Source organism: Aythya fuligula, chromosome 2 (assembly GCF_009819795.1).
Source record: "Aythya fuligula isolate bAytFul2 chromosome 2, bAytFul2.pri, whole genome shotgun sequence".
In the NCBI taxonomy this organism is placed as follows: Eukaryota; Metazoa; Chordata; class Aves; order Anseriformes; family Anatidae; genus Aythya; species Aythya fuligula.
In genome coordinates this window covers 129,963,451-129,987,666 of record NC_045560.1, presented here as the reverse complement: position 1 = coordinate 129,987,666, position 24,216 = coordinate 129,963,451, and the positions used below count along the sequence as shown (strand labels likewise).

Below are 24,216 nucleotides of genomic sequence, written 5' to 3'. Positions count from 1 at the left end.
CCCTAGGGTGCCTCAGGCCCAGCACTGCCAGCAGGTCGAGGGAAGGGATTGTCCTGCACTTCTCTGCACTGGTGCAGCCTCCCCTCGAGCACTGTGTGCAATTTTGGGTGCCACAGTATGAGAAGGACGTAAAACTATTACAGGGTGTCCAAAGGAGGCCTACAAAGATGGTGGGGGGCCTACAGGAGAAGACACATGAGGAGTGGCTGTGGTCCCTTGGTTTGCTCAGCCCCGAGCAGAGCAGGCTGAGGGGAGGCCTCATGGTGGCCTGCAGCTCCCTCACAAGGGGAGCGGACGGGCAGGCGCTGAGCTCTGCTCTCTGGGGACAGCGACAGGACCCGAGGAGACTGCATGGAGCTGGGACGGGGGAGGGTCAGGCTGGGGGTTAGGGAAAGGTTCTGCACCCAGAGGGTGGTCGGGCACTGGGACAGGCTCCTCAGGGAAGTGGTCACAGCACCAAGCCTGCTGGAGTTCAAGAAGTGCTTTGACAATGCTCTCAGACATGTGGTTTGGTTTTTGAGTGGTTCTTTGTGGAGCCAGGAGTTGGGCTCTGACCCTTGTGGGTTCCCTCCAACTCAGGACATGCTATGATTCTATTTTCACCCACTCCTGTTTAAATAGGGCTGTGATAAAGCACTGCAGGTACCACCTGAGTCACCACGTTTTTCCCAATGCCTTTCAGTGAGGCTTTTATGTTACTGAGCTCAGCAGACATGTACTTCCTTGAGAAAGTGGTGTGTCTGTATTGATTCCCTTGGAGCTGTTTGCAGCCTCAGCAGCATGCAGAGCATAGCTGCAGTAGATGGAGTCATTCAGTTGTCTTGGTTTCTTTTGCTTGGAGAGGCTCCAGGGGATTGCTTCAGCACTTGTTTGCTCTGAAGATTATCTTTAATGGGGACAATCAGATTGTAGTTTGTCATCGCTCCTCCTCAGCGTTGTTGCTCAGGGAAGCAGTGAGGCAACTCCAGCAGCCTCAAACATAAACACTGCTTACATAAATGCTTTGTGCTCTTGCAAGGCACAAGCAACTGAAAGACAGAAAGAAAGCTCATTTTTAAGAGCAGGTTCTTCATAAATTTAAACCAAAGGGCTTTTTTTTTGTGATGAAAGCTTGAATCTCAAGAGTCAAAGGAAGTCTATGTTGGTGGGGGCTGCTCACACTCCTGCTAAGCAGGGTAAGTGCAAAGTTACAAATTTCCTGACTCTGTCAAACAAACAGGGATTCAAAAGGAGGGGGGGAAAGGAGTTGCAGAGGACACAGAGCCCAGTGAGAAAAGCTGGGGGAGGGCATAAGATGAAAGATACTGAACAGTCTAAGCTGTAATTACTGGGGACTGCAACCGAGGGTATTACTGGGTGTTTCAACCCGGATAGAAAGAAAGAAAGAGTTCCCAGGGCTGTAAGAGTCCTTCAGATATTCACTTTAGCTTTAGCTGTTACTGAATCCCAAGGATGATGTTCAGCTCCTCGTTTTTAATAAGAAAGGCTGTTTTAATTATGTTGATTCTTAGGAACATTCATCTGATGAACGGAAAATGGCCAACCCTTACCATTAACCCTGTTGTCCAAAAACATTCTCCAGGCAATCTTCAGTTGTTTAAACCAGCTGCTACCAGTTTAAATACTACCTTGTTTATCACTGTGGGAAGGTTAATCTTTTCTAATACTTTTTTTTTTTTTTTTTCTGCTGGCTGGCATTATTAGGTAAGTTTTTTTTAATATGGTGCTTGATTTCATTTTTTTTTTTTATCAGATCTAGCTTTTAAAGGTTTTATGTGGATTCTTGCAAGAGCTATCATCTCTCTCTGAATAAGGTTTTAAGAACAGTGGTATATAAACATGTTCTTTCCCTCCTGGCTTATCTGTGATTATCCCTCTCAGTAACAGAGTAAAATGCTTGTCACTGTCAGCACGATGAAATTTTCTTCCCCACTTGCAGATTTACAGTTTTGAGGAGTGAAAGATCCCTTGAAATGCTTTGGAAGAGGAATGGTTCTTTTACTGGAATAATATTTTCTTTTCAAACAGGCCACTCCTCCGGTGAACATTCCAGGGTCAACAAAATTCACTCCTAACGGCAGTAGCTTTAGCATCTCTTGGCAGTCACCTCCAGTTACCTTCACCGGCATTCCAGTAAGTGAATAATAATAATAATAATAAAAAAGTTTTTAGAACTTTTTAGTGTTTCACAGCGTCTCGTAACATAAGGGTCTCTGGCCTCATAAGGGTCTCTGACCCTTTCTTCAAAAAAAACTAGTGTGCAAGGCCTAATTTCTGAACAGTACTATGGAAATGTTCTTGCTTAAACATAAACTTCCCGTAGTCCTAAACACAAAGCAATATAGGTGTGAATACTGTAGGGGGAGTTAAAAACCTGTATGAAAGCTTCAACAGGATTAGGTTTCTGGGGCCTTGCATGGTGAATAACAACAACAGATGTAAATCACTACCTTTAAGTAATGGAAATTCTTCTGTAGTACAAATAGAAATGAATATGCATATAACATATTCTAATTTTTATCGGAAAGCATTTTTCAGTGTAAATTATTACTCTCTAATCATAAACCCGCTTCATACCACAGCATTTCATTTAATACTGTACTTTATGATTTTTTACATTGTATTGCATAAGGCACATTGCTCATTTAAGAGCCATATAGTTTTTTTTTCTTCCTGACAGCGAATATTAGGCATGGTGATAACAGATACTATTTCCCTCCCTCTTTTTCACCAAGCGCATCTCCAAAGCTTCTTACTGTCAACCTTTGGCAAATCTTGGAGATTTTCTGCAGAGGCTGTGGTATCCTGCAGGGCCGATAAAAAATGAAAGTGGCTGAATCAATTACATTGCACTCTGCCAATGAATATTTATTAAATTCCATCAAGGAACAACTAACAGTGAAAGACATCATGCTGGCAGCAATTTGAACATGAGCGCCTTGACAGAGCGTGCTATCCATAAAGTTCCTCAAGTATTTGATTTCCCAACAATGGGGTTGATACAGAGCAATTACAAATCTGGCTCCTTCTGTGGAGTAGCAGAAATTGGTGCCAGTAGTGTTGGGAATCTAAAAGTGCAATTAGCCACATTGTAAATCAGACACTGAAGAGGACAGGATTAGACTTGTATGTGTCGAGTTTACCGGCTCAAGCAACGACGTCGATCTGTGGCTGGAGAGTTGAGAGGGCTCAAAAGAATTCAAGAAATGCCAAATCACTTTCTGGGAATTGTGTGAAGATGCCATTGATTTAAGTACAATTCAAGAACAATCCCAATACAGAAACCTGGGGAAGCAGTGATGGTAGCAGTATTAGAAACCACTCAGGGAAGCACACGAACTGTTTTTATATCTGTATCTAATAATATTTATAAGGCTGTTTAGCAAAAAAAAAAAAAAAAAAAAAAAAAAAAAGGGAGGGGGGGAGAACTGAAGTTCACACATCTGAATATTCTGTCAGCAGTGAGGTCATTGAAGAATTAAAGGCTTGCCTGCAGTGGGAAATCGTGTGGTGAGTGAGGGTGTAAATGCAAAGTGATACTAAAAAGCTGAATATTAAATGAAAACTGCATTTCTTTTGTTTCAAAGTAAATTAGATATTGCCTTATAAAAGCAGGGGCCTATCTGATCCCACCCTTGCAATGAGTATAACCCCTTTAGGAAAGCTGTAAGGGTTTAGTGGACTTTCTCTGCCTTACATGAGGCTTATTTGAGATCAGCCTGTGTGACAGAGGCAGCATAACATAAACTCATGCTCTGAGCACCAAGCATGCAGTTCTGTATGTACCTGGTCCCTGAGGTTAGGTGCATGTCTGCAGCAAGGAGGGGAACTTCAGAGAGTAAGTCCAAGCCACTGCTTTCTCTCTGACCCCTAGTAGTTATTTAAGCCTTTTTCTAAAATGGCTCAGGGATGCCTTTTGGCCTATGACAAACTACTGAGTAGTAACAAAATAGATACAGATTTACAAAAGCACACAGGTCTAAAAATGTCCTCACCTTATCAGGGAGATTGGGATGGGGCAATTCCGTCCTGGGCCCCTGAGAGCATTGTTGAGCCCTCAGTTGGCACAGGCTCCTTCGTAGGCCTTATGTCAGCAGTTCAGTCCCAGAGAGAGGTGAAATTTCATAATATTTTTTTGGGAGGTGTTTTTTGAAACCTACCTTTGGTGTCTTCTCATTCATTTCTGTGGACACCGAGTTCACATGACACTGAACGCTCCCTGTGTGCTCTCCCAGGAACATGGGTGCAGTATAAACTGCTTTAAGCCCTGGCTTTTGGGTGGTCTTCAGCAGGAGCACCAAAAAGCTTTGGGAATGTGAGTGTGCTTATCAGCAATTTCCTAAGCACCTCCAAACAACCTGTACATACAACTGGACCAGTTGGGATTCATTATGCAGCTGCTTTTGGCTTGGGGGTATTCACAGCATCTAACCTTAGACATTAATCTAGAAGATGTTGGTAATCTGGTGTTTACAGCTATTCTCTGTAACTACAGCTTCCCCTAGGAGCTGTAACTGGAAGCTCCAACTCTTCACTCCTAACAAATAGCATTTCCCATTAATGCTCTGTGCAGACAGCACTTCAGATGTGAAAAGCCTCCAGGGATTGAGGTCTCAGGCCCTGCTCTTAGCTGGCACTCAGTGCAGTGTACAAGTGAGTACAGCTAACAGGTATTGTTTGTGCCTGCTGCAAAGCATGTCGAAATACACTAAAGCCCAACTTTGGTGCAGTTTAGCCTCCTTGCTGTACTCATCCATGGTAACCACAGTGTTGAGACCCTCCTTGGAGAGCTGGGGGAGGCACTGTCTGCACATTGTAATTGCTACTCGAATCTGTTCTGTGTTTGGAAGCAATTGTGCAGTGTGCTTATATCACAGGAGACCTTCAGAATGCTCCTCTCTTTGATGATAGCCAAGAAATACGCTGAGTACCAGCTAGCAGTGATACTTAAACACCAGCGCCAGAGAACAGAGTTACTGCTTTGCCAATATGAAAACAAGGAAATATTTTCAATGTTCCAATCACTCCTTGATTAAACAAGAGAAGTGATTAATAATGGAAAGAAAGTTAATGACAATCTGCATGATTTTACATAAAACCACGGTTTGCCAAAGAAACCTCACACCGGTCTTGACGGAGATGACAATTTTCTGGTTAAAGGCAACTGCAGAAGTCTAACGTGTAGATATTGAAAGGCAGCAGGTATCTCAACCGAAAATATTTAGTGCCAACACAGCACATGCTAGGTGAATTAAGATCTGGCTGTCAGATGTCAAGCAGCCGTAGTCCACTGGGAATCCACTGAGCCAGCATCACCTCCACGCTGGGGCTGGTGCTTTGGGGCATTTCTGGAAGTGAAAATATAAAGTTACTGCTGATGGAGAAAGACTGACAAAAAGCCAAAATAATCATGAATACTCCATATGTAATCATGTATGCTCCATTTGTGAAGTGGGACCCTTAAGACCAGGTGTGTTCAAGTTGTGCAAAATATAAGTTTGTATTTATGAAAAGAGGAATTTGGATAACCCCTAGCATCAGGGGAGGCAACATGTCATAGCCAACAGGCTGCACTCAGGAGCGAGGACTGACAGGACAGAAGTGGGTGGTCTCTGGTTGTATAAAACTTGAGTTATGGTAAGCAGGTGGAGAGAGGAAATTCTCATTTTTTTGAGATATGAAATACTGTATTGGTAATGGCCTAAACCTGTGCAGGGCGTGAGCTGCACATGCACTTAAATGGGAAATTTCTGTAGGTGCCAGCCAAAAGTGAAATTTGAAAGAGTGGCTGCTCTAATAGCTTTTTGCTGCTGTGCAATAGCTGTAAAATAGAGTAATGCTCAAAGCACATTCAATAACTACCCTCAAATTAGGTCACTTCTTCCAGACAGATATTACGAGACTTGAGAAGGGCAGGAGTGAAAAGCCAGCCATGGTTGCACAAGGAGCTGTGATGATATCTGCTATTACTGCATGCAGTAGCCAGCGACTGATGAAGCTTGCTGCATTCTGTACATATCAAAATGGAATTGCTCAAAAGTATCATTTTTTTCTTGTGTTTTAGAAGTAAGTGGTTGGGGCATTCACCCAGGAGCTAAATAAGCCCTTAGCTGTAAATAATCAAGGAATTATGTAAGGCCAAGCTTTATGGCACGTGGCTACTTGAATTATGGCCCCAGCTCCCAGGCTCCTGCAGCACGTTTATTCGTCAAGTCTCAGGAGACCAAACTATGCCATGCACTCAGGAGCATTCAGAGAAGAGGAAACCTGCTGGGAAGGTTTACAGTGCAGAACAAAGGAAATAATTTGGTACGGCTTGCTAGCAGCCTGGATCAGAAGGGCTGACTTGGGGGGCTGCATTGTAACTGCCCTGCAGCAAACCCCCTTCGCCGAGGCTGAATCCACAAACAGTGCAAGGTCACAGACTGGAGCAGCATGCAAAATCCCTTCGTTTCATACGAGGTTGCTGGTATTCATCTTAGCGCAGCCTGGAGTTTGTTTTTCCAGGTATTTTCTCTGCTTACAATGGAGAAGGTTTTAGTAGGAGCCGTTCAGAGTTCTTAAAAAAAAAAAATTGAATGCATGCATTTTCTGTGTCTCCCAAAACCTGAAGTGATGCCGATCTGTATTCCAGTTTACTCTGCTTGCAGGGCTAGAAGTACAGAAGAATGAAATGCAGCTAATATGTACCTGATGCAAAAATGGACGTATTTATACAGAGACCTCCAGTTTATTTGTGTTTGTGTGTTACACACTAACCTTTCCCGGGTATCTTTGCCACCACCTATCATTAATTACGTTTTCTGGGAACAGTTCTGTTTACCTGTGACAAACAGCAGCGGTTTGATTACCAAAGACTTAAAGGTGTGTTTGTATTGCATTCGTGCCTGTATGCGGTTCATAAGCAGCCTTTTTTGTCTGTATTGACAGGTCTCACCAACTCATAATCGTCCTGCAGGGAGTGGAGAGCAGAAACAGGCCCACACAGTTCTTTCATCACCGCCTAGAGTAGCATTTGGCTTGAGGTACGGGACCGTTAGCTCCTGCTGACAGACCAGCAGCTTCACAACTTGCAGGTTATTTAGTAAATAAGATGTCAGGGGCCAAAGCAACAGAAAAACTACAGCACTGACTGTGATTGCAGTTGTCAGGCAGCTTCTCACTAAAATACTTCAGGATAACCCTTCCAGACCTATTATGCTTTTCATTAGCATCAAAAGTAAAGTTCTGGGGAAAAAATGAGTTGATGAGAAATGAGAAGTGCAGACTGCAAAGCACAACTGCAGGCCTTGTGCCAGATGAATCTGGAGTTCAGATGCAGATCTAAATTCTCCTGTAAATCAGTGTTATGCAGGCCCACTGTTCCAGCTGAAGCATCCTGAACTTCATTATGTGGCTTTGCTTTTTTTCCTGAAAGGCTGGGCTCTATTGTGTGCTCATCACCATTCATTCATTGCGGTATTTGACTCCAGTTAAAAACTGATATAAAAATATATCTTACAATAAATTAGATAAAGCAAAGCTTTATGCCTTGCCTTCCTAGATGTGAGCTACATTCACTTCCATTAAAGATGATGTTTGACTGGAGTCTGCCTTTTTTTTTTTTTTTTTAAAGGCATTCAGAAAGTTATGTTAAAAACTTCAACTGTGATGCTATATTTCTTACAGTAAAGAAATGCTTAATCTCTCAGTCCTAGAAGGTGACTACCCTAAAAAGAAACCAAAGACCAAAAGGAAGATTTTAAGCTTTTCATTTTCTTATGATTCTCAGATCATTGCATGTGCTTTGAACCAAACTTGGGATCTTCCCAGTTCATGGATTGTGACCAATAGTAAATGTTCAGTAATCAAAAAATGCATATGTATGCAAGAGAGTAATCACCAGGCAATTCCCATGTAAGCTATGCAGTATTTAATACAGGTATTAAACAATTTTAATCTATAAACTGACTTGATTTAAGGATGCCAGGGCAGATGGCACTGCCATAATGAGCACTGGGTCTCTCCTTGTAGCATCACTCCTCAGGTTTGCTACAAGTTGAACAGAAAAGTTCCATTTTAACAATTACTTTGATCATTTTCTGAACTTCTCGTGTGAACTCTAAGTACGTTGTAGGATGGAAGACCTGACAGTCATTAGAGCTTTAGAGGCAGGTACCGCCTGCCTGCCTGGCTTTGGGAAGGAAGGAGCAGGAGCACACGTGAACGCCTTGCTGCTGAGGGCAAGGGTTGACACTTGGTTTTAATCACCGTGGTGTTCTTTGATCTATCAGCCTCAGCAAACCATGCAGCAAGGACTTAGAAACTTCAGAGATGGCTTTTCCTCTCCTTTGCAGAGCTGCTGCGTGCTCGTAGTCAAGGTCTGCTGCTTGGAGCTATGCAAAGTATTTGTACCAAAGAGCGCCCGTGTCTGATGTGACCTGGGCTGTGCTGCAGAATAGCTGTGGTTATCCCCTACACCTCGGCACTTCGTGTGGCTGAAGTAACACGTTTCTAGGTCAGGCTTAGCCTGATGACTGGGACCAGCCTTGGCATAGAGGAGCAGGCTCAGCAGCTGCTGCAGACTGCAGCCGTGGATCTGCCAGCTTCCCCAGTTCCTGGTCACCTCACAAATACCCCGAAATCTTTTTGAAACACTGGGGTTTCTCGCCCTTTTGTGCTCCATTTAGGTCATTTGTCCTGATCTGGGGGTGCTAAAGCTAAAAAAACATCATGTTAACAAGCTTTCCTTTCTCTCCAACAGGAAGCCTAGAGGGGAGGGGAAAAAGTGTCGGAAGGTCTATGGGATGGAGAACAGAGATATGTGGTGTACTGCCTGCCGGTGGAAGAAGGCCTGCCAAAGGTTCATCGACTAACGAGTGAAATCATGCGGCGGATTTGGGGATGGGGGAGGACAACAGCAGGACCAGATCGCTACAGCTGCACTGTATCACTTCCCGGTTTCCCTCCAGTGATGTGGTTGTTTGTTTTTTGGGGGGTTTTTGTTTTGTTTTGTTTTGATTTTGATTTTTTTTTTTTAAAAAAAAAGAGAGCTTTGTATTTCAAAGTGAAGCACTTGTAGCCAAGGAGAAGCACTAATCAAAACCTGTGTGGAGCAATAGAGCAAAAAATAAATAAAAAGCAAAAACAAGAACATATAACAAAAATCTGTCTTACTAAGTATCGAAACCAGAGCAGCTATTAGTGTTTTTCTGTTTAAAAAAAAAAAAAGAAAAGGAAAAGTTAATTTTTTGCTAACTCTTTGAGCTACTTGCTCCTTCCGATCATTTTTAACCATTTCAGTCTCTTTGCTGTGAACATCTGTATTTGCTAAACTGAACAATTTTTCTGTTCCTGAAATGAAGATCTCTTTTTGAAAGCTTTCTAATAAACACTTCAGAGTCCTATAAGCTACCATTTACTCAGCAAAAGCTGTACTAAGACTGGAGACTGCTAAATAATTCTCCTGATACGAATAATCATGATGATATTATATTTTTGAAAGGGGCTATGGGGAGGAGTTGGGATTTTTGTTTGTTTGTTTATAGGAGAAAAACAAAAGCCTGAATTTTCAAGAAGGGCAAGCAGTGCTCCTGGAAGATTTTTAAACCAGGCACAGACCAGCAGAGTGGAACAAAGTAATTCAAGTACCAAATTGGATTTTTGATCTCTGGAGGAAGAAAAGCAGCAATGGAAAGTCACCAGCAGATACCGTCACCACACAAGTGGAGGGAAGAAATTCAGCGATGCTCGATGGAAACTCTTGAGAATAATGGGGTCCAGTAGCTTTTCTTACCACTCTCCCTCTTCCTGGGGAGGACTGACAGTTGGACCAGCACGTCTGCTGCTGCACAAGGCCTGTAGCGAACTGGTAAATGCAGCCACTAGGATTATATCAAATACCTATTCAGGGACATGATCCAGCCCAGCAGTTCTGCTCTTGCTTCCTTTTCTCGTATTTGAGAGATTGTTGTTAAGATAACAGTTTGCTCAACGTAATTTTTTTTACCTATTAAAGTTGCTAAAATTTATTTTGCGCAAAAAAAAAAAAATGGCAAAGGAAAGAATTTACCCCTATCCACAACGTCATCTCCGAAAAAGACGTACAACAGCAAAGGAGCAACATATTTATGGTAAAAGTCCATTTCTTAACTCATTTCAATATACACATTAACAAGTTTCTGTACTCACAGTACTTGGATAGAGATTCTCTGTCCATTAGGAAGTATGCACCTGAATGTGGAAAGCTGTGTTGTCTCAACTTGATGGAATTGATTGACAATTATTTTAATACAAAAATAAAGTAAGGATTTACTAGGATACGAACGTATACTGTTAAGTAATGCTTGCCTGTTAAACAAAACAAGACACCTTAAAAAAAAAAAGCAAAACTTTGCCTCTTAATAGAGGTATAGAGGCTGAAAATTTCTGGATTTCTTTTCATACCATTTGAATTGAGACCAGATTTTTTTTTAATTTCTTTAAATTGTCTAATCTGCCTTGTCCTCCCTGGGATAAGGACTCTGGGTATCTAAACAGCTTTCTAAAATCTGGTCCAAAGTTCATTTGGTACTTTATTGAGCATGCATTGCTGCTTTTGCCTGTGTTAAAGCACAAAATAACGATGCAGCTGTTGAGGATATGTGCTATGAATTCAGCAAAGTGATGCTGAGAAGTAAATATATAATAGGAGCTACTGATGGTTATCATCTGATTTTTTTTTAAGCAAGTTAATTGGGCAATCAGCTGCCTAATTTGAACGTGCTATTTCTGCAGTTGTTTACAAATTGTGTAATTTACATGCACAAGCAGCAGGATGTGCTTGCATGCACACAATTTCTTGATTTTTTTGAGCCCAGTTGTGTTCTCTTAAGTTATTCCAAAAAAAAAGAAAAGGAAATAGAAACCTAGTTAGACCCTGAAATATATTATTTATGTGTGTGTATCTATGTGCATATATGTGTGTGTATATGTAGGCACATACATATACACATATCTGGGATCAAGAGAGATGAGAAGGATTGTTTTCTTTATAAATCTAAAACCAGGTGGTTAATGTCACTGGATATACGTAGCCACTGTTCTATCATCTTTTTTTTTTTTTCCTCAGCAAAATGTGGCTCATGGGTTTTCTTTGGATATTGTATTTTTTCAATGCCTGTAGTAAAATGCCTCATAGTAATTCGTAGTCTCAAATTTTGTCTTCAAACACTGAGCTTGCTGTTTCGGTATTTACTGTGGTCGTACTGACAAAATCTGGGCCTTTTCAAAGATACTCCTGCCAATTTGCCCCCTATTCTTACAGCACTGCAAGACTAATTATAAAATGTTTCATAGTGAATGAGACCATTGTAAGATTTAACAGTATTTGCTTATATGTTTGTTGTTCCCCTCCTTTTGTATTTTGCCTTGTTGCTTCGGAGGATTTTGTAAAAATAATGTGTTAGATTGTATGTAGGCTCCATAATGTCAAGCCATCACGAGCACCTTTCCTGAGGGCACTTTAAAATTATTGTAATAAGTTTATTTGTTATAGATTTCCGCTCAGAAGATTGGTTTTCGTGCCAGACCAGGGCACCCTCTGGTATGGATTTGCTATGGATTACGTAGAGGCACAAGAGCTGCAAATCATCAAAAGTGGTAGAAGGTTTGTGTTAACAAGCAGAGGATGGAAAACACTTAACCCAGCATAAATCCTGCCGGGACAAAATTAAACTATCAGTATTTTTACACAAACTTTAATCAGCAGAGTTTATATTAAATCAGTTCTGCACCTTTTGGCTGTGGCATTGTGATTAACGTGTCTCGCTCCCGGCCTGAGCCAGGGAGATGGCACAGCCCTCTTGAGCTGCCGCAGGGCACCCAGGCACCCAGCTGACTGCCCTTTGTCATCTGCAAAGATCCCTTTTGCCTTCTTAACACACCCAGCAAGACCAGAAATGTCAGCAAAGCCTTTCTCTCTCTGTCTTGGCATCACAGAGCGCATCTGAAATAACTTCTTCCATTTTTTAGCGTATCGCTTTGGTGTTGTTCCACGCAGTATTGTTGGCCTGCAAATGCCTGGCTCGTGTCAGAGTTCTGCACAGTCCTTCCAGAAAGAGTTTAGATCTCTTTGCTTCCCAGGAAGGGGCTATCTTGAATGCTTTGCTTGTTTAGAGCCGTCAGGACACACCATTCCCCCAATTTCCTATTTCTTTGCAGTTCGTAGGTCATTCTCTCTGACCTCCCAAAGATGGGGGGAGCAGCCAGAGCTCGTTACGCCGTGTCTGTGTGCTGCAGGTGGCTGGACACGTGCGCGTTGATGGCAAGAGCCCGAACCTCCCCGTAAGACACACAAGTGGGAGGATTTATTCTGCTAGCTTTAGCTGCTTGCAGCCAGTGATGCTGGGTACAGAGACTGTCGGCATCAGTAGCAGAGTGGCTGTCAACAGAGCAGCTCCCAAATACTTTTCTTCAGGAGTTTTCTTCCTAGAACAAAGCTGTTTCCCATGTCCCCATCCTATAGGAAACAGCACCTGTTGGACAGCGCTAGCTCCGATCATCTTGCTCCTAAAAATTTGTTTCCACCCCAATGTGCCTGATTCTCCAGTGCCTTGCACAAGTGTGAAAGGACACACAGGATGCAAAGTGAGCAGAAGCTCTTCCATGAAGAGACGTGCAGGTACCCGTCGTCATGTGAGCCAGAGCTGCAGGGCCTGCTCGTGTCACCATACTGAGCAGAAAACCTTCCTGCTGGGTTTCCTTACGCACATCTTTGGCCTGGCATGAACACCGGCTCTCTGACGATGCTTGGATCCCTCGCAGCCCTTCTCCATCACCTGCTTTCCTCACACCTTCTCTCCTTCCTTGTGTGAGGTAACAGAGGTAGGAACACAACGGAAGGCAAAGCTTCAGCAACGAGTTCTTGCGGAACCTGTGCTTCACAATGGGTTCTGGCTCCACGGCATAGCCCAAACGTATTCCTTGTTGCTGCATTTGTTTTTTTTCATTCATCCTGACCCAGTAAGACAGTCTGATACAGGCTGTGACCAGCTGAAGTGGTCCCAGATCACAGGACAGGCAGGCCCAGCCAAAAGTGTGGCACACAAAGTCATTTCTTTTATCCTCTCTCTGTGTCATATGTCGAGAAACCATCTCAGGAGGAAGGCAAGACACGCAAAGCTTGCTGGCCATGCGTAGAGCAGGTTGCCAGAGAGGCTTGTTTCTGTCGGTATAAACTCCAGTCATCTGTAGGGAGACGTTGTGCTGCTCCTTTTCTTAAACTACTTTGATCGGGAAGTGTTTGTAAAGTCTCGTTTTGTCTTCTGCTGACATGTTACCAACCTTCCTGTAAGTGGTAGCACTGGAACTGGGACCTGGCAGGGTGTTGGGTCTGTCCTGCAGCTGTCGGGGTTTCGCTGGTGGAAAACGGGGCTGTTACAAAGCAGCGTGGTGGAGGTGTTGCTCCAGCGTGAGCAGGAGGCTTTTATGACACCTTTAGCAACGTAATTAGAGAGTCAGTCATTAGCAGACACTAATCAAGCTGATGGTTTGAATGCATTCAGTATCTGCTAGGTGGAAGCAGCCCTTGGCTGCATCTGCTTGACCTTGAAAAGCTTCCTCAGGGCTGCAAAAAAGCCAGCGCACGGCTGGAACTGATAACGCCCACTTGGAGGCCTTTCTCCATCTTGGACTACAGCGCTTCCGCGTGGACAGCCACCTCACTGCTGCCCAAACACAAGGTACAAAGGCCTTGCATCTTCAATTCCTGAGTTTGTAGCTCGATGTGGAGAGCACTGCCTGTCTGCTTTTGGCTTCACACAGGCCATTTTGCCTAACAATCCCAAAAGGCCCTGAAAGCAGGGTCTGCTGCTGATGGCACCACGCGAAATAAACTACTTGTTGCTCCTGTTCTTGCTTATGCTAACAGCAAGAATCCATTCAAAATGTAAGGGAATGGGTAAATTCAATAGCAAGCTAGGGTCTTGCTTTTTTAACACGTCTTAATGCCAAGATTTTTTTTTTCCTTCAGTGTTTGAATGTAAACGTGAGATATCCAAATTACCCTTGGTAGAAATTAATTTAGCAAGGCAGACACTATTTTAGCTTTTCTGTTACTTTGGACTACACAAAATATTACATTAATGGGGCAGGGTGTCCACATTAAATCAAAATTCTGGCTGTAGCTCCTTGCCAAGGAGGGATGCTGACACATTTGGATGTGTTTGCCACCTTTGCCAAACAGGAAGGCCAGGTTTTCTGCCTCGCATTAGAAACCAACCATGTTCAAAAATATATGATTGACCCCCCCCGGTCTTCATCTTACCGTGTTTCGCCCTCCAGCCATTAGCGTGTAATGTGTAATGTTCAGATAAACAGACATCACTAAAATGTTTATACAAAATGCCTTGGGAAAACTAACAACAACAACAACAATAACAACAAAAAAGATTAGGGTAATGCAGATTTCCTCAGGGAGCACAGGAGGGTTGTAAAGGCAAGGTGTAGTTTTATTTGAATGGAAGATGGGTAAGAATTTTGTTTTTTTTTTTTTTCTATTCTAGGCAAAATCTGAAGAGCAATATGTCACTAGTTGAATTATTAATGTATTATTAATGCTTGGAAGGAAGCATTAATTGGGGAATGTGAGCTCACTCGGCACTAAAGCTTATGAAGGTCCAAACACAAGCCAGACATTTTAGCTGATACAAAATACAGAAAGTGAGCTTGAACCATAACCTAAATGTAGTATAAACCTATACATTTGTGTAAGTCTTTCCAAATCTGCTGTAAATGTAAAGGGTTCTTGTTCATATAGCTGCTTGGTCAAAGCATACTTTGTCTATATTGGAATTACCAAATGACTTCAGCAAGCAAAAAATCAGAGACTAGGATGATAACCCAGGGGTACTGAGTACTCCACTCTTCATGGTGCTGATTTCTACATGAAATTAAAAGAGACCATGCCACCACCAAACTCCTTCCATATCTGCAAAGGCTTCAGTCACCCCAAGGTCCTACCGATCCATATTAACCAGTATTTTGAAAGAATACATATGCAAGTTCTCAACTTTTTCCTTATTTATACGGAATTATTTTTTTTGCCCATAATAATTTTTCCGATCTTTTGCTGTTGTCCAGGACCTTCTTTCTGCAGATTCTTAAACACGTACACTGAAGTGAATAAAAATGCACACCAACATCTTCAGTATTGGGACCTAGACGTGTGAATCGCACGCGGTGTCAGGACTTTGGGTGTCGCTACTTACCTGTAGGAGCTGTGGCACTGACACCGAGCAATGTCTTGTGGCAGGGCTGCCTGTGATCCCCAGGACAGGGAGGGAATGGCTGTGCATGACGGGGGCAGCTTGGTCCCAAACACAGGCTCAGCGCCACCGAGGTGCTCGAGGAAGCCTTTAGCCTTCCTAAAGCCAGGCACACGCCTTGTGCTTTTCTGAAATCGGGCTGTGGAAGGAGCTGATGTTCGTACAGCTTTGAGCAAAATATGCACTTTGTAAGACAATCTATCTTTTTCTGATTTAACGTGATTCGCGTTGTGTATGTTGGAGATGAGACGAATTTAGAGGACTCTTGGATTTTATTTTTTTTGTGTTGTAAAGGGAACGCGAGAAAGAAGAAACATTTAATTGTGCATTTTAACACGTGAAAGCATTTCTTAGATACGTAGAGGTGTCTATTTGCCAGCAAGCTCAACGGGACTTACTTGAGCACATCAGAAAAAAAGGCATGAGAAGCATAAATGTGTGTCGTCTCGCCTGTATCCCTTGTGTGCTCCGTGCTCCTCCGGGGAGCTGGAGGCACAGAGTTCTGAGTATGCAAGGAAATAAGTAACCGTACCTAAAAACTTGAGGGTATTGTGCTGTTAGGCCACAGATGATGCTGTCTTTGTGTGATTTTTTTAGTGTTAAAAGAGCATCAGTGCTGTTAGTGACAATAGAAGGTAGTCTTATTAGCAAGGTGCAATACTTTCAAAGGGCTAAATTTCGGAAAAAAGCAGTGTGTGTTTGTACAGCACTGCAAAATGTGCACTCTCTTTTTTTTAATGAGCTTTTACAGCACTGGGATCTTATTACCTCTCTGAAGTGATAATGTTGGTATGATTTTATATCTATTCATTGTAAGCTACGAAACAGAATTTGGGATTTCATAAGAACCAAAAGGAAGAGAGGGAAACCTGTAAATTGCATAGAGTAGTGGTGTGTTGCCTTACAGGGCAGAAGTAACCCAAAGCACCTTTACAAAGCTATACACATGTTAGATTAGTGACAAAAAAAATATTGCCTTTGGTTACAGAAATTGTTTAGTCTGGAACCACCAGTGATGTCAGAAAAATGCCTACTTCTGAGTAAATTCTGCTCTGTCTCTTGCATTTTATTATTGGGCTTTACCTGTTTGTATTCTAGTTGTGAAGACATTTCCTAAATCAGCAATAGATGGCCTGAAATCAGATTCTTTCGGAAATAATTTTTAAAGAAAGAGATTTCTTCCTTTGTTGCACTGCATGGTCTGAACGATCTGCTCCTTCTTAAGCAGAGAGCTCGTCAAGGAAGTGGGTATGTACAAAAAGATTGCTGTATTTAAATACAATCTGTATCTTTATTTAAATGTCAGGCTGAAATGATCTGGGCTGTTGAGCAGGAGGAGGGTGTTTGGTTGTTTCCCTCTGACTCTTCTAGTAAAGGGCCAAAGGACAAAGTGAAATTCAGAGACGTTACTGAAACAGGCTTGAGCCATGAGGCACAGACTGGAACAAAATAGCTCAGGAAAGCAAAGTAAGTCGAATGAAACTTCTCTCTTGGCACATTTTCACTTGTGATGAGGCCAGAGGCTTGAGAATAAGGCATTACACACAGCAAACCTCACGGTACCATCGTCATTCAGATGCTACCTTGCAGTGTGCTGCCACTTCTGTGGCCTCATCCCTGTTGGTTTTGGTACGAATTCATTCCACCTGCCAAAGCACCGCACTATTTTCCATGCAGAAGGGAAGGATTCTGCCACCCATCAGTAGCCAGCCCTGGCTTTGTTTATTTTCTGTAACAGCGTACCTGACCTGCTGACAGAGCAAGGCAAGAAAGCCCAAATGAATCATCTTTTCTCAGAAGCATCCTAAGCCAAATATGTTCAGATGCTAATGTTACTAAAAACTAGATTGCGTAATGAATTGACCAGAAAACACCAAATTCGATGAATCAAACAGCATCGATGCAACCTTTTGCGCTGATCGTCTTTCACACAGGTTGAAGGTCAAAAAAGCATTTTCCCCTCCCAAGCCATGCAGACAGCAGGAATTCCGTCTGATTAATCTGAGGAGGAGAGGAAAAGGAGCTCGTTTTATTTAAATTACAAGCTTGATAAAAAGTCTTGTTACACAATTAAGAGTAAAATGTGCTGTAACGAGCTGAGCCCTCAAAGCATCGTGTTTTTCCTCCGGGGAGCTGCCCTCATCCCTGCCAGTAGCTTCATCGGCTGGGATGGCTCCTGTGGGCGGCAGCTGCGGGGGGAAGGTTTGGGATTTTCCTCTCTGTGACTATTCCCAGTGTCACTGCCTGCGGGATTGTGACTCTCCCTGTCTGAGTGCTTGCAGAGAGAAGCGTGCTGTAGGCTTTGCGAGAGGGTGGACACTTACCGGGATGTTTGCACTGCTGCTGGAAGGTCTTGGGTGGGTTTCCAGTGGTACCGCTGGGTGTGCCTTAGGGGCAGGTTGTTTTAAGCATGTGCTGTTCGGTGTGTAAGCCCTCCCACCAATGCCAGGCACGTTTGTGGAATCCAGCAAGAAGCCCTAAAACCAGGCCCGTGTTGGGTTTGAGCCTCAGGTTAAGGGAGGGGATCCAGTGGGATTTCGAACACAGCACCAGCCGCCAGCGCGTTTGCAAGGTACAAGGAACAACAACCAAGTGTTGTTGTCTTTGTCAGTCACGGGTTTTGGGGAATATTCTTTTAGATTTAGAGCTCTACACCTCACCTAACACCTGGCTTCACAGCAGCTTGGGTTGGCCCAAGCTTGGAGAATATAGAGTAAATTTAAGTTCCTTCTTAAAAATATTTTTCTGCATTAATATTTTTAGAACCAGCGCATTTCCTCCTTCCCTTGGTGTAAATCTATTTCACAGAGCTTTAATGTGCTCTGCACTGCACTTTATGAACTTTTTCACCTGTTGGGCCATGTCTGTTTGATGTCCAAGACAAGAAACTCCTTGTTACTTTAGTTTTACCCAGAAATTAACCGTGACACTCAGATGTGTTGATGAAAATACAAGTTCCATAAAATGTAGCAAATAAACTATTTAGATCGGAAATCTTTTAATGATAATGCTGAGGAATGTTGTAGGTGTGAACTGGTTTATTATGTAATAAATTCAATATATTAGCGGGTTGCATGATTTAAAATGGAATATGGATAAGCAGGAGACAACGCGCTAGCCATTGGATTTGGTTGGATACAAAACCTGCATTAGTTTTATTGATATGGGCCTTAAGAAATAGTGTAAAGAAGTGTAAAGTCATTTAATAAGCCAAGTTGAAATGGGAAGAGTTCCCAGAAAAGTTTAAATCAGCTTCACTTAATTACCAAAGAGAGGTTTTCCCTAGTCTAACACAACCCTGGGTGCTGGGCAGTCTCTGAACTCACAGAAGGAGGATATACCACAGAGTTAGAGGATCACTGGATCACAGCATCACAGCCATGGTTTGGGTTGGAAGGGCCCTAAGAGGTCATCTACTTCCACTCCCTGCCATGGGCAGGGACACCTCCCCAGAAGCTGTGTGTGAGCACCAGAAGCCATACGTGAGCACGCGTTTTCCTGCTTTCAGCTGGAGCTCACCAAGCTCTTACGCTAACAGACCTGCTTCCAGCCTGATAACGTTATTCCCATTTGTTGTTGGGTTTTTTTTCTGGCTTTATTCCTCCCAGTTTGGGGAACCAATGTCCTATAAACAATCTTCTTGTTCCTAGATGTGCTAACGAAGAAATCGTCTTCCTTCTGATCTTGGTGGCACACGCAGGGCCCTAATACCATTGCATGTAGGTTAGCTTCAGGATTTTTAGCTGCCAGTTTCAGCGCTTTAAATGAACAATTCCTCTGCCCCAGCGCAGAAGTGAGTGGAGCACAGAGCAGTAAAAGGGATGAGGGGCTGTGAGGCTCCCTCCTTCCTTGGGTAAATCCTTCTGGGCTCTCCACTCCCTGGCTGATCAGCGAGTGTGTGACCTCAGGCACCCCAGTGTCCCATGTCTGCATCCCCAGGTGCAAGCAGAGGCTGACTGCTGAGCCCAGCAGCGTGGGTGCAGTCCCCATTTGAGTTGCAAATATAACATCGCCTTGCCCTTTTTCCATCAAGCTTCCCCCACAGAAGACAATCAGGAGCAGGGGATGCTGGTGGGTAGCTGGCCTTCAGCAGCACAGCAGCGGCTCTGCTGCCCGACTGCTTTCTGTGCTTTTATGTGTGTTTGAAGGAAGGCTTAAAAGAGAGAGACTTTTGCATGTAGCTGATGCTTACTGGCAGTCTGATATCTTATTGCCCTCTGGGGGCAGCCTGTGAGCAGCGCTGCAGATTTAGGTGAGGTAAATCCACTGCCAGCCACTTGGACATGGCTAACAACTGCTTCTTAGAAAAAGAAAAAGACAGAAAATAAAAATAAAAATAAAAATAAATGCCACCGTGCAGACTTATGCTGACTCCCTCAGTGTCTGCCTGTAGCCCCAGCAGCTGGGCGGAGTGGTGGAGGGCACAGGACCACAGCCACAGCTCGTCAAAAAGCCTCTGCAGTCCATTGCCACTGGAAATGTCCTAGTGTTTGATCCGAATGTATAGACTCAGGCTTTCCAAAATTCCCCTAGGAATTTTGCTGTAACTTTCTATGAAAAAAAAAAAGTGTTTAAAATCTTTGTGTCTGCATCTGAGTTGCTCCTGCGTGCTGAATCAGAGCACTTCAAATCGACTTGAGCTACGCAGGGATTCATTAGTGCAAGCGGTGACACCCCAAACATTTCAGATATTTTTCTTAAGAACATTTGTGAAATTAGCAGTGTGTGTATTAATGTCTAAAAAGCCTATGAAAATTGAGTTTAAATACTAAAAACCACGTGCTTTGTACTTGAAACTGTAAAGCAAGACTACTGAACTATTTAATTTGCTAAGCACCAGCTCCTGAGTTTGTTAATGCACTAAACCAGCTTTTTGACAGAGTCACTGTTTTGAAATACAGAGAAGGAATAGTTTCTTCTCAGATCATTGGAGTAATTCAGGAAGTGAATTCTTTGTTTCTAGTCACTGGGTTTTAGAAGGAGGCCAGAAAGAGCCCTCATCCTCTTGTGCTTTTAATATTCATTATTTGTATGGAAAAAAATCTTTTTTTTTTTTTTTTTGGTTTTTCATTTCTCTGTGAATTATCAGTCCACTAGCTACAGGCAGCGTTTCTTCACTTTGATTGCCAAACGTGTTTTTAATAATTTTACTCTTCTCCTTGAAAATCCTGATAGCTACATTTTTTCTAGTTTTAAAGAAGCTTTCTGTGCAATTTGCTTAGGTATGGTTGACTAAAAATTTCAGAGATGAATCTAAGCCATCTCATAAGTGCACGGACCAGTTTTTCCTAAAGTAAAAATTAAGAATGTGAGAAAACAAGAGCATGAAGAATCACGAACAAAGTCACTGCATTTCTGAATTAATAATTTTAATTCAGAAATCCTGATGAGTAAATATCACTAATCTATGTTGGAGTTATATTCTGTTGCACATCACTGTGCTTTAGTAAATGAGAAAGCAAATTTTCTTCAGGGAAAAAAAAAAAAAAAAAAGCACAAATGGAAAACAAGATTAAAAGCGATCATTTAAACCCAGGTTTTCTGCTTGTTTTGAAGCCCATCCTGCCTGGTACATGACTGTTGTGTTCAGGGACGCTCAGGACAACAGATGCTCCTCCTGGGAAGCAGCCAGGTTCCAAAGTGGTGACTGAAAGAAAAGCCGCGAGCAAACTTGTAGAGTTTTCAAAATATTAGCTCAGCTATAGCCAAAAAAAAAAAAAAAAAAAAAAAAAAAAAAAAAAAAAAAAAAGCATAAAAGCACTACTAGTTACTGAACGAGAATGTCAGCGTTTTAAAAGAATCACTTTTTAATCTAGCTCATTGCCGTCTTTAAATCCAGGTTTCTGTTGGCCTGCTCGCTTGTCTGTTAGGGCTTGTAATTGCTGATAAGCCTCAGGGCAGGTTTATCAACACTGGTGCTCAGATGGCCACCACTGAGCTGGAATCTCTCAAAATCCGTGGTAACGTTACACATATTTTGAAGAAACGGGAGGCTTTGAAGGGAAACGTACTTCAAGTTATCTCAGAAAAGCAAGAAGGAGCTGCTTCTTTCTGTGGGAAATGCCATGGCATTGCCATTAATCACAAGACGTGTGCTTCATTGCTCTCCTGTAGCTTTGTCAGGTCACATTTCTGCTGAGAGCAGACGGTGATGGACCCACCTAGCGAGGACGCTCCCTTTGACCTGTGCGAATGAATGTCTACAAACCATCTATGCACCTCATTGGGCTGCATCCCCTATCTTGCGTTGGCTCCTTTCCAACCTTTTCCTCTAGGTGAGCGGCTCCCAAGCTGCAGGAGCTGGCAGCGCCCCCAACTCCACTAGCACTTGGTCCTGCCTGATGTGCTTCCGAGCTTTGGCAAGGCGAGAGGTGGGAGCAGCACTCGGGCCTTCACCCTGAGCACCGCCGGGGCCTCAGGGCTTGGGGTGTGCAAGAGAGAAGGATCAGGGCTCGGTCTGAATGTACCTGCTGTTGGAAGGCCGTGGGCAGATGAACAGGGTTGTCTTGTTCTTGTAGCTGAGGTAATTAAATGAAGGGAAAGGTACCGCGTGCATTAATACTTGTATTTGGGGTTGTTGCTGTGATGGGCATCAGCCCAATAGGATCAATGAATGAAGTGTGTTCTTAGGGTTTATCTTCAAGGAAGAAAGACCCAAAAACAATTAAAGATACACAAGGAACACCCTTGCTTTAGAGTAAAGCAAGCCTGGACTGATCAACAAAGAAAGGTTTTGTTTATATGCAACCTATTCAAATATTTGCTGCTGGTGTGAAGGCAGTGGTATTTCTTCCTACCCAGATATGTGCACTCATCTACGTTATGCTTAGCTGAAAAATATTTTTACAGTATGTGTTTGTATTTGGTGGGCTACGGCCCGTAATTTTATATTCTTTACAAGAATTAGAGTGGAAATTATGTTTCCCCATTTATCGAGCTACCTGACCGTGCTGTTTGCATAAAGCATACTTGCAGTACTTTGGAGGATTTGGGTTTTCATTTTGTTCTGTTGTTCAAACGCCATCCTTAAAAAAATGCAGTGCTCTTTGTATGTTGCCTAACAGAAAAGCATGTTCCTTACCAGGGCCCCTACAACGGGATCCACAGAACACAGTGATGTGGAAAATAAATGCTTGAGGCCAGGTCTTCATGGGCTATCTGCCGAAATACCTGCGGTAGGTGTGCCCATGGCCATCAGCAGAGCGGCTGCCCTGGGGGGTCATGCTGTGGGGGTGCTCGGTGCGGTACGGGGGGCTCCTCAGAGCTGGGAGATGCCGTGTCCAGGATGTGGCCTGGAGGAGCAACAGAAAGACATGACTGCATTTCCCTGCAACCTGCAAACCCCTGGGTCTGGCGCAGCTCCCGCGGCCGTCCCTCGAAGCCAAGCTCTGAGCGCGGCGGCCAGGCCCTCGCCGGCGCTGACCGTCACCAAGATAACTTTTTAAAACGAGAACGAGCTTCCAACTCTGGCACTAATGGAAATAAATACTGAATACTTTTAGTATATATATATATATATATTTGGAAAGTATTTGAAGAAAATAAAAAAAAAAAGTGTTTTGTCTTTTTTTATACGACTTTTAGCCAAATAGAAGTATTCTGATTATTACTCGTGTGGACAGCTGTCCACCTGTACATAAACTCAGATATTCAGGTGCGTGAACCTGAGGAGAGTAAATAAATAAATAAAGACTGTTCTCTGGCTATGCGCTTTGCTAGCTTTTTGTTCCTTTGTACATAAGAGGTAACTGTTTAAATGTTGGGTGGGGTTTTTTATTTAATTGCTGTTCCTCTAAAGAAAGAAGAAGAAGAAGAAAAAAACCTTTTGACTTTGTTTTTTTCTGAGTTAATACAAAGATTTTCTAACTTTTTACTGCAGAAATGGATAAATACCTGGTGCTATGTGAATCTGAGAGTCGAACTGGCCATAGCAGACACCCCAGTTAGGATGCACTTTTCCTGTGGCACACGATGTATTTTCTCAGAATGGACTTTCAAAGGACCATCAGATGTTTACATTTCTTCTTGTGGCCCCAAATGGTTTTCAATATTGAAACGACTCCCCAGAATAGAGAAAGACATGATGCATTGCCCATGTGACGAATCCTTACATTTAGGTAAATACAACAGGTTTGTACAAATACCATTTTAGAGATAGTTGAGATATTGGGCTTTCATACTTTGTAACGCTTTGATGTGACAATAAATATGCTGTTGCTCTCTATCTAGTCTAACCTCATCGTAGACCTGTAATTTCCTGTTTATGGTTATGTCATGAATTGCACTGGCTTGAATTCAGCCAAATACTGACTGTTCAGCTGAGATATTCCGACTGTTATGATGTCCACAGAACATTAATGAAATGCACTTGTAACCAATTACCAAGGAGTATGTCCAATTATTCATGTAATAAAACCCGTATGTACTACTTTGCAACTTGTTTGTGTGACGCTCAGTTCTTTTACAGCCACGAGTGCCAGCACATAACCAAGAACCTGCTCAAGTCCACGGCAGCCTTTGCACAGACTTCATTACAAACGGGACCGACTTCCTTCCCTGTGCACGTGAAGGAGCGCTCCCGATAGACAGGGATTAGTCTGAACAGAACAAACCTTCCTCATGGGAGAGCTAATGAAGCTACTGCTTTGAACTCACAAGTTGGAGAGAAATTCCCGAAACAGGGAGTAGTTTGGGGGGGGGCGGGTGGGAAGTAAAAATTAATACTGTTTCTGTCCAAATTCTCAACTCCCTTCACTTTGTTAGGTCATATTTAGATTTTCCTTTGGCTAATGCATTCCTACCCTCTGCCGCAAAGCCAACTCCAATATAAATAGCAGGGCTATTAAATTTAATGAGCGGTTTAATCACTCTTCTGTTCTTATTTTTCTCCCTTCCAGCAACACCTCCTCACCACACACATGCACCAACAGCC

General features: G+C 42.9%; 1 protein-coding gene across 5 annotated transcripts in view; it reads left to right on the top strand.

Moving 5' to 3' along the window:
- Positions 1–23,720, top strand: part of ZNF704 (zinc finger protein 704) — a 95,217-nt gene extending 71,497 nt beyond the window's left edge. Inside the window, exons 7-11 of one of the 5 annotated variants that reach the window (XM_032183060.1) lie at positions 2,029–2,133; positions 6,931–7,025; positions 8,744–10,112; positions 16,383–16,532; positions 23,164–23,720. In XM_032183060.1, coding sequence (XP_032038951.1) covers positions 2,029–2,133; positions 6,931–7,025; positions 8,744–8,855 — 312 coding nt within the window. In that variant the 3' untranslated portion in view covers positions 8,856–10,112; positions 16,383–16,532; positions 23,164–23,720. Of the gene's footprint in view, positions 1–2,028; positions 2,134–6,930; positions 7,026–8,743; positions 10,113–16,382; positions 19,632–23,163 lie in introns of those variants that run through there. The other 4 variants (XM_032183061.1, XM_032183059.1, XM_032183063.1 and 1 more) reach the window with 4 other exon arrangements.
- Positions 23,721–24,216: the final 496 nt, after the last annotated feature.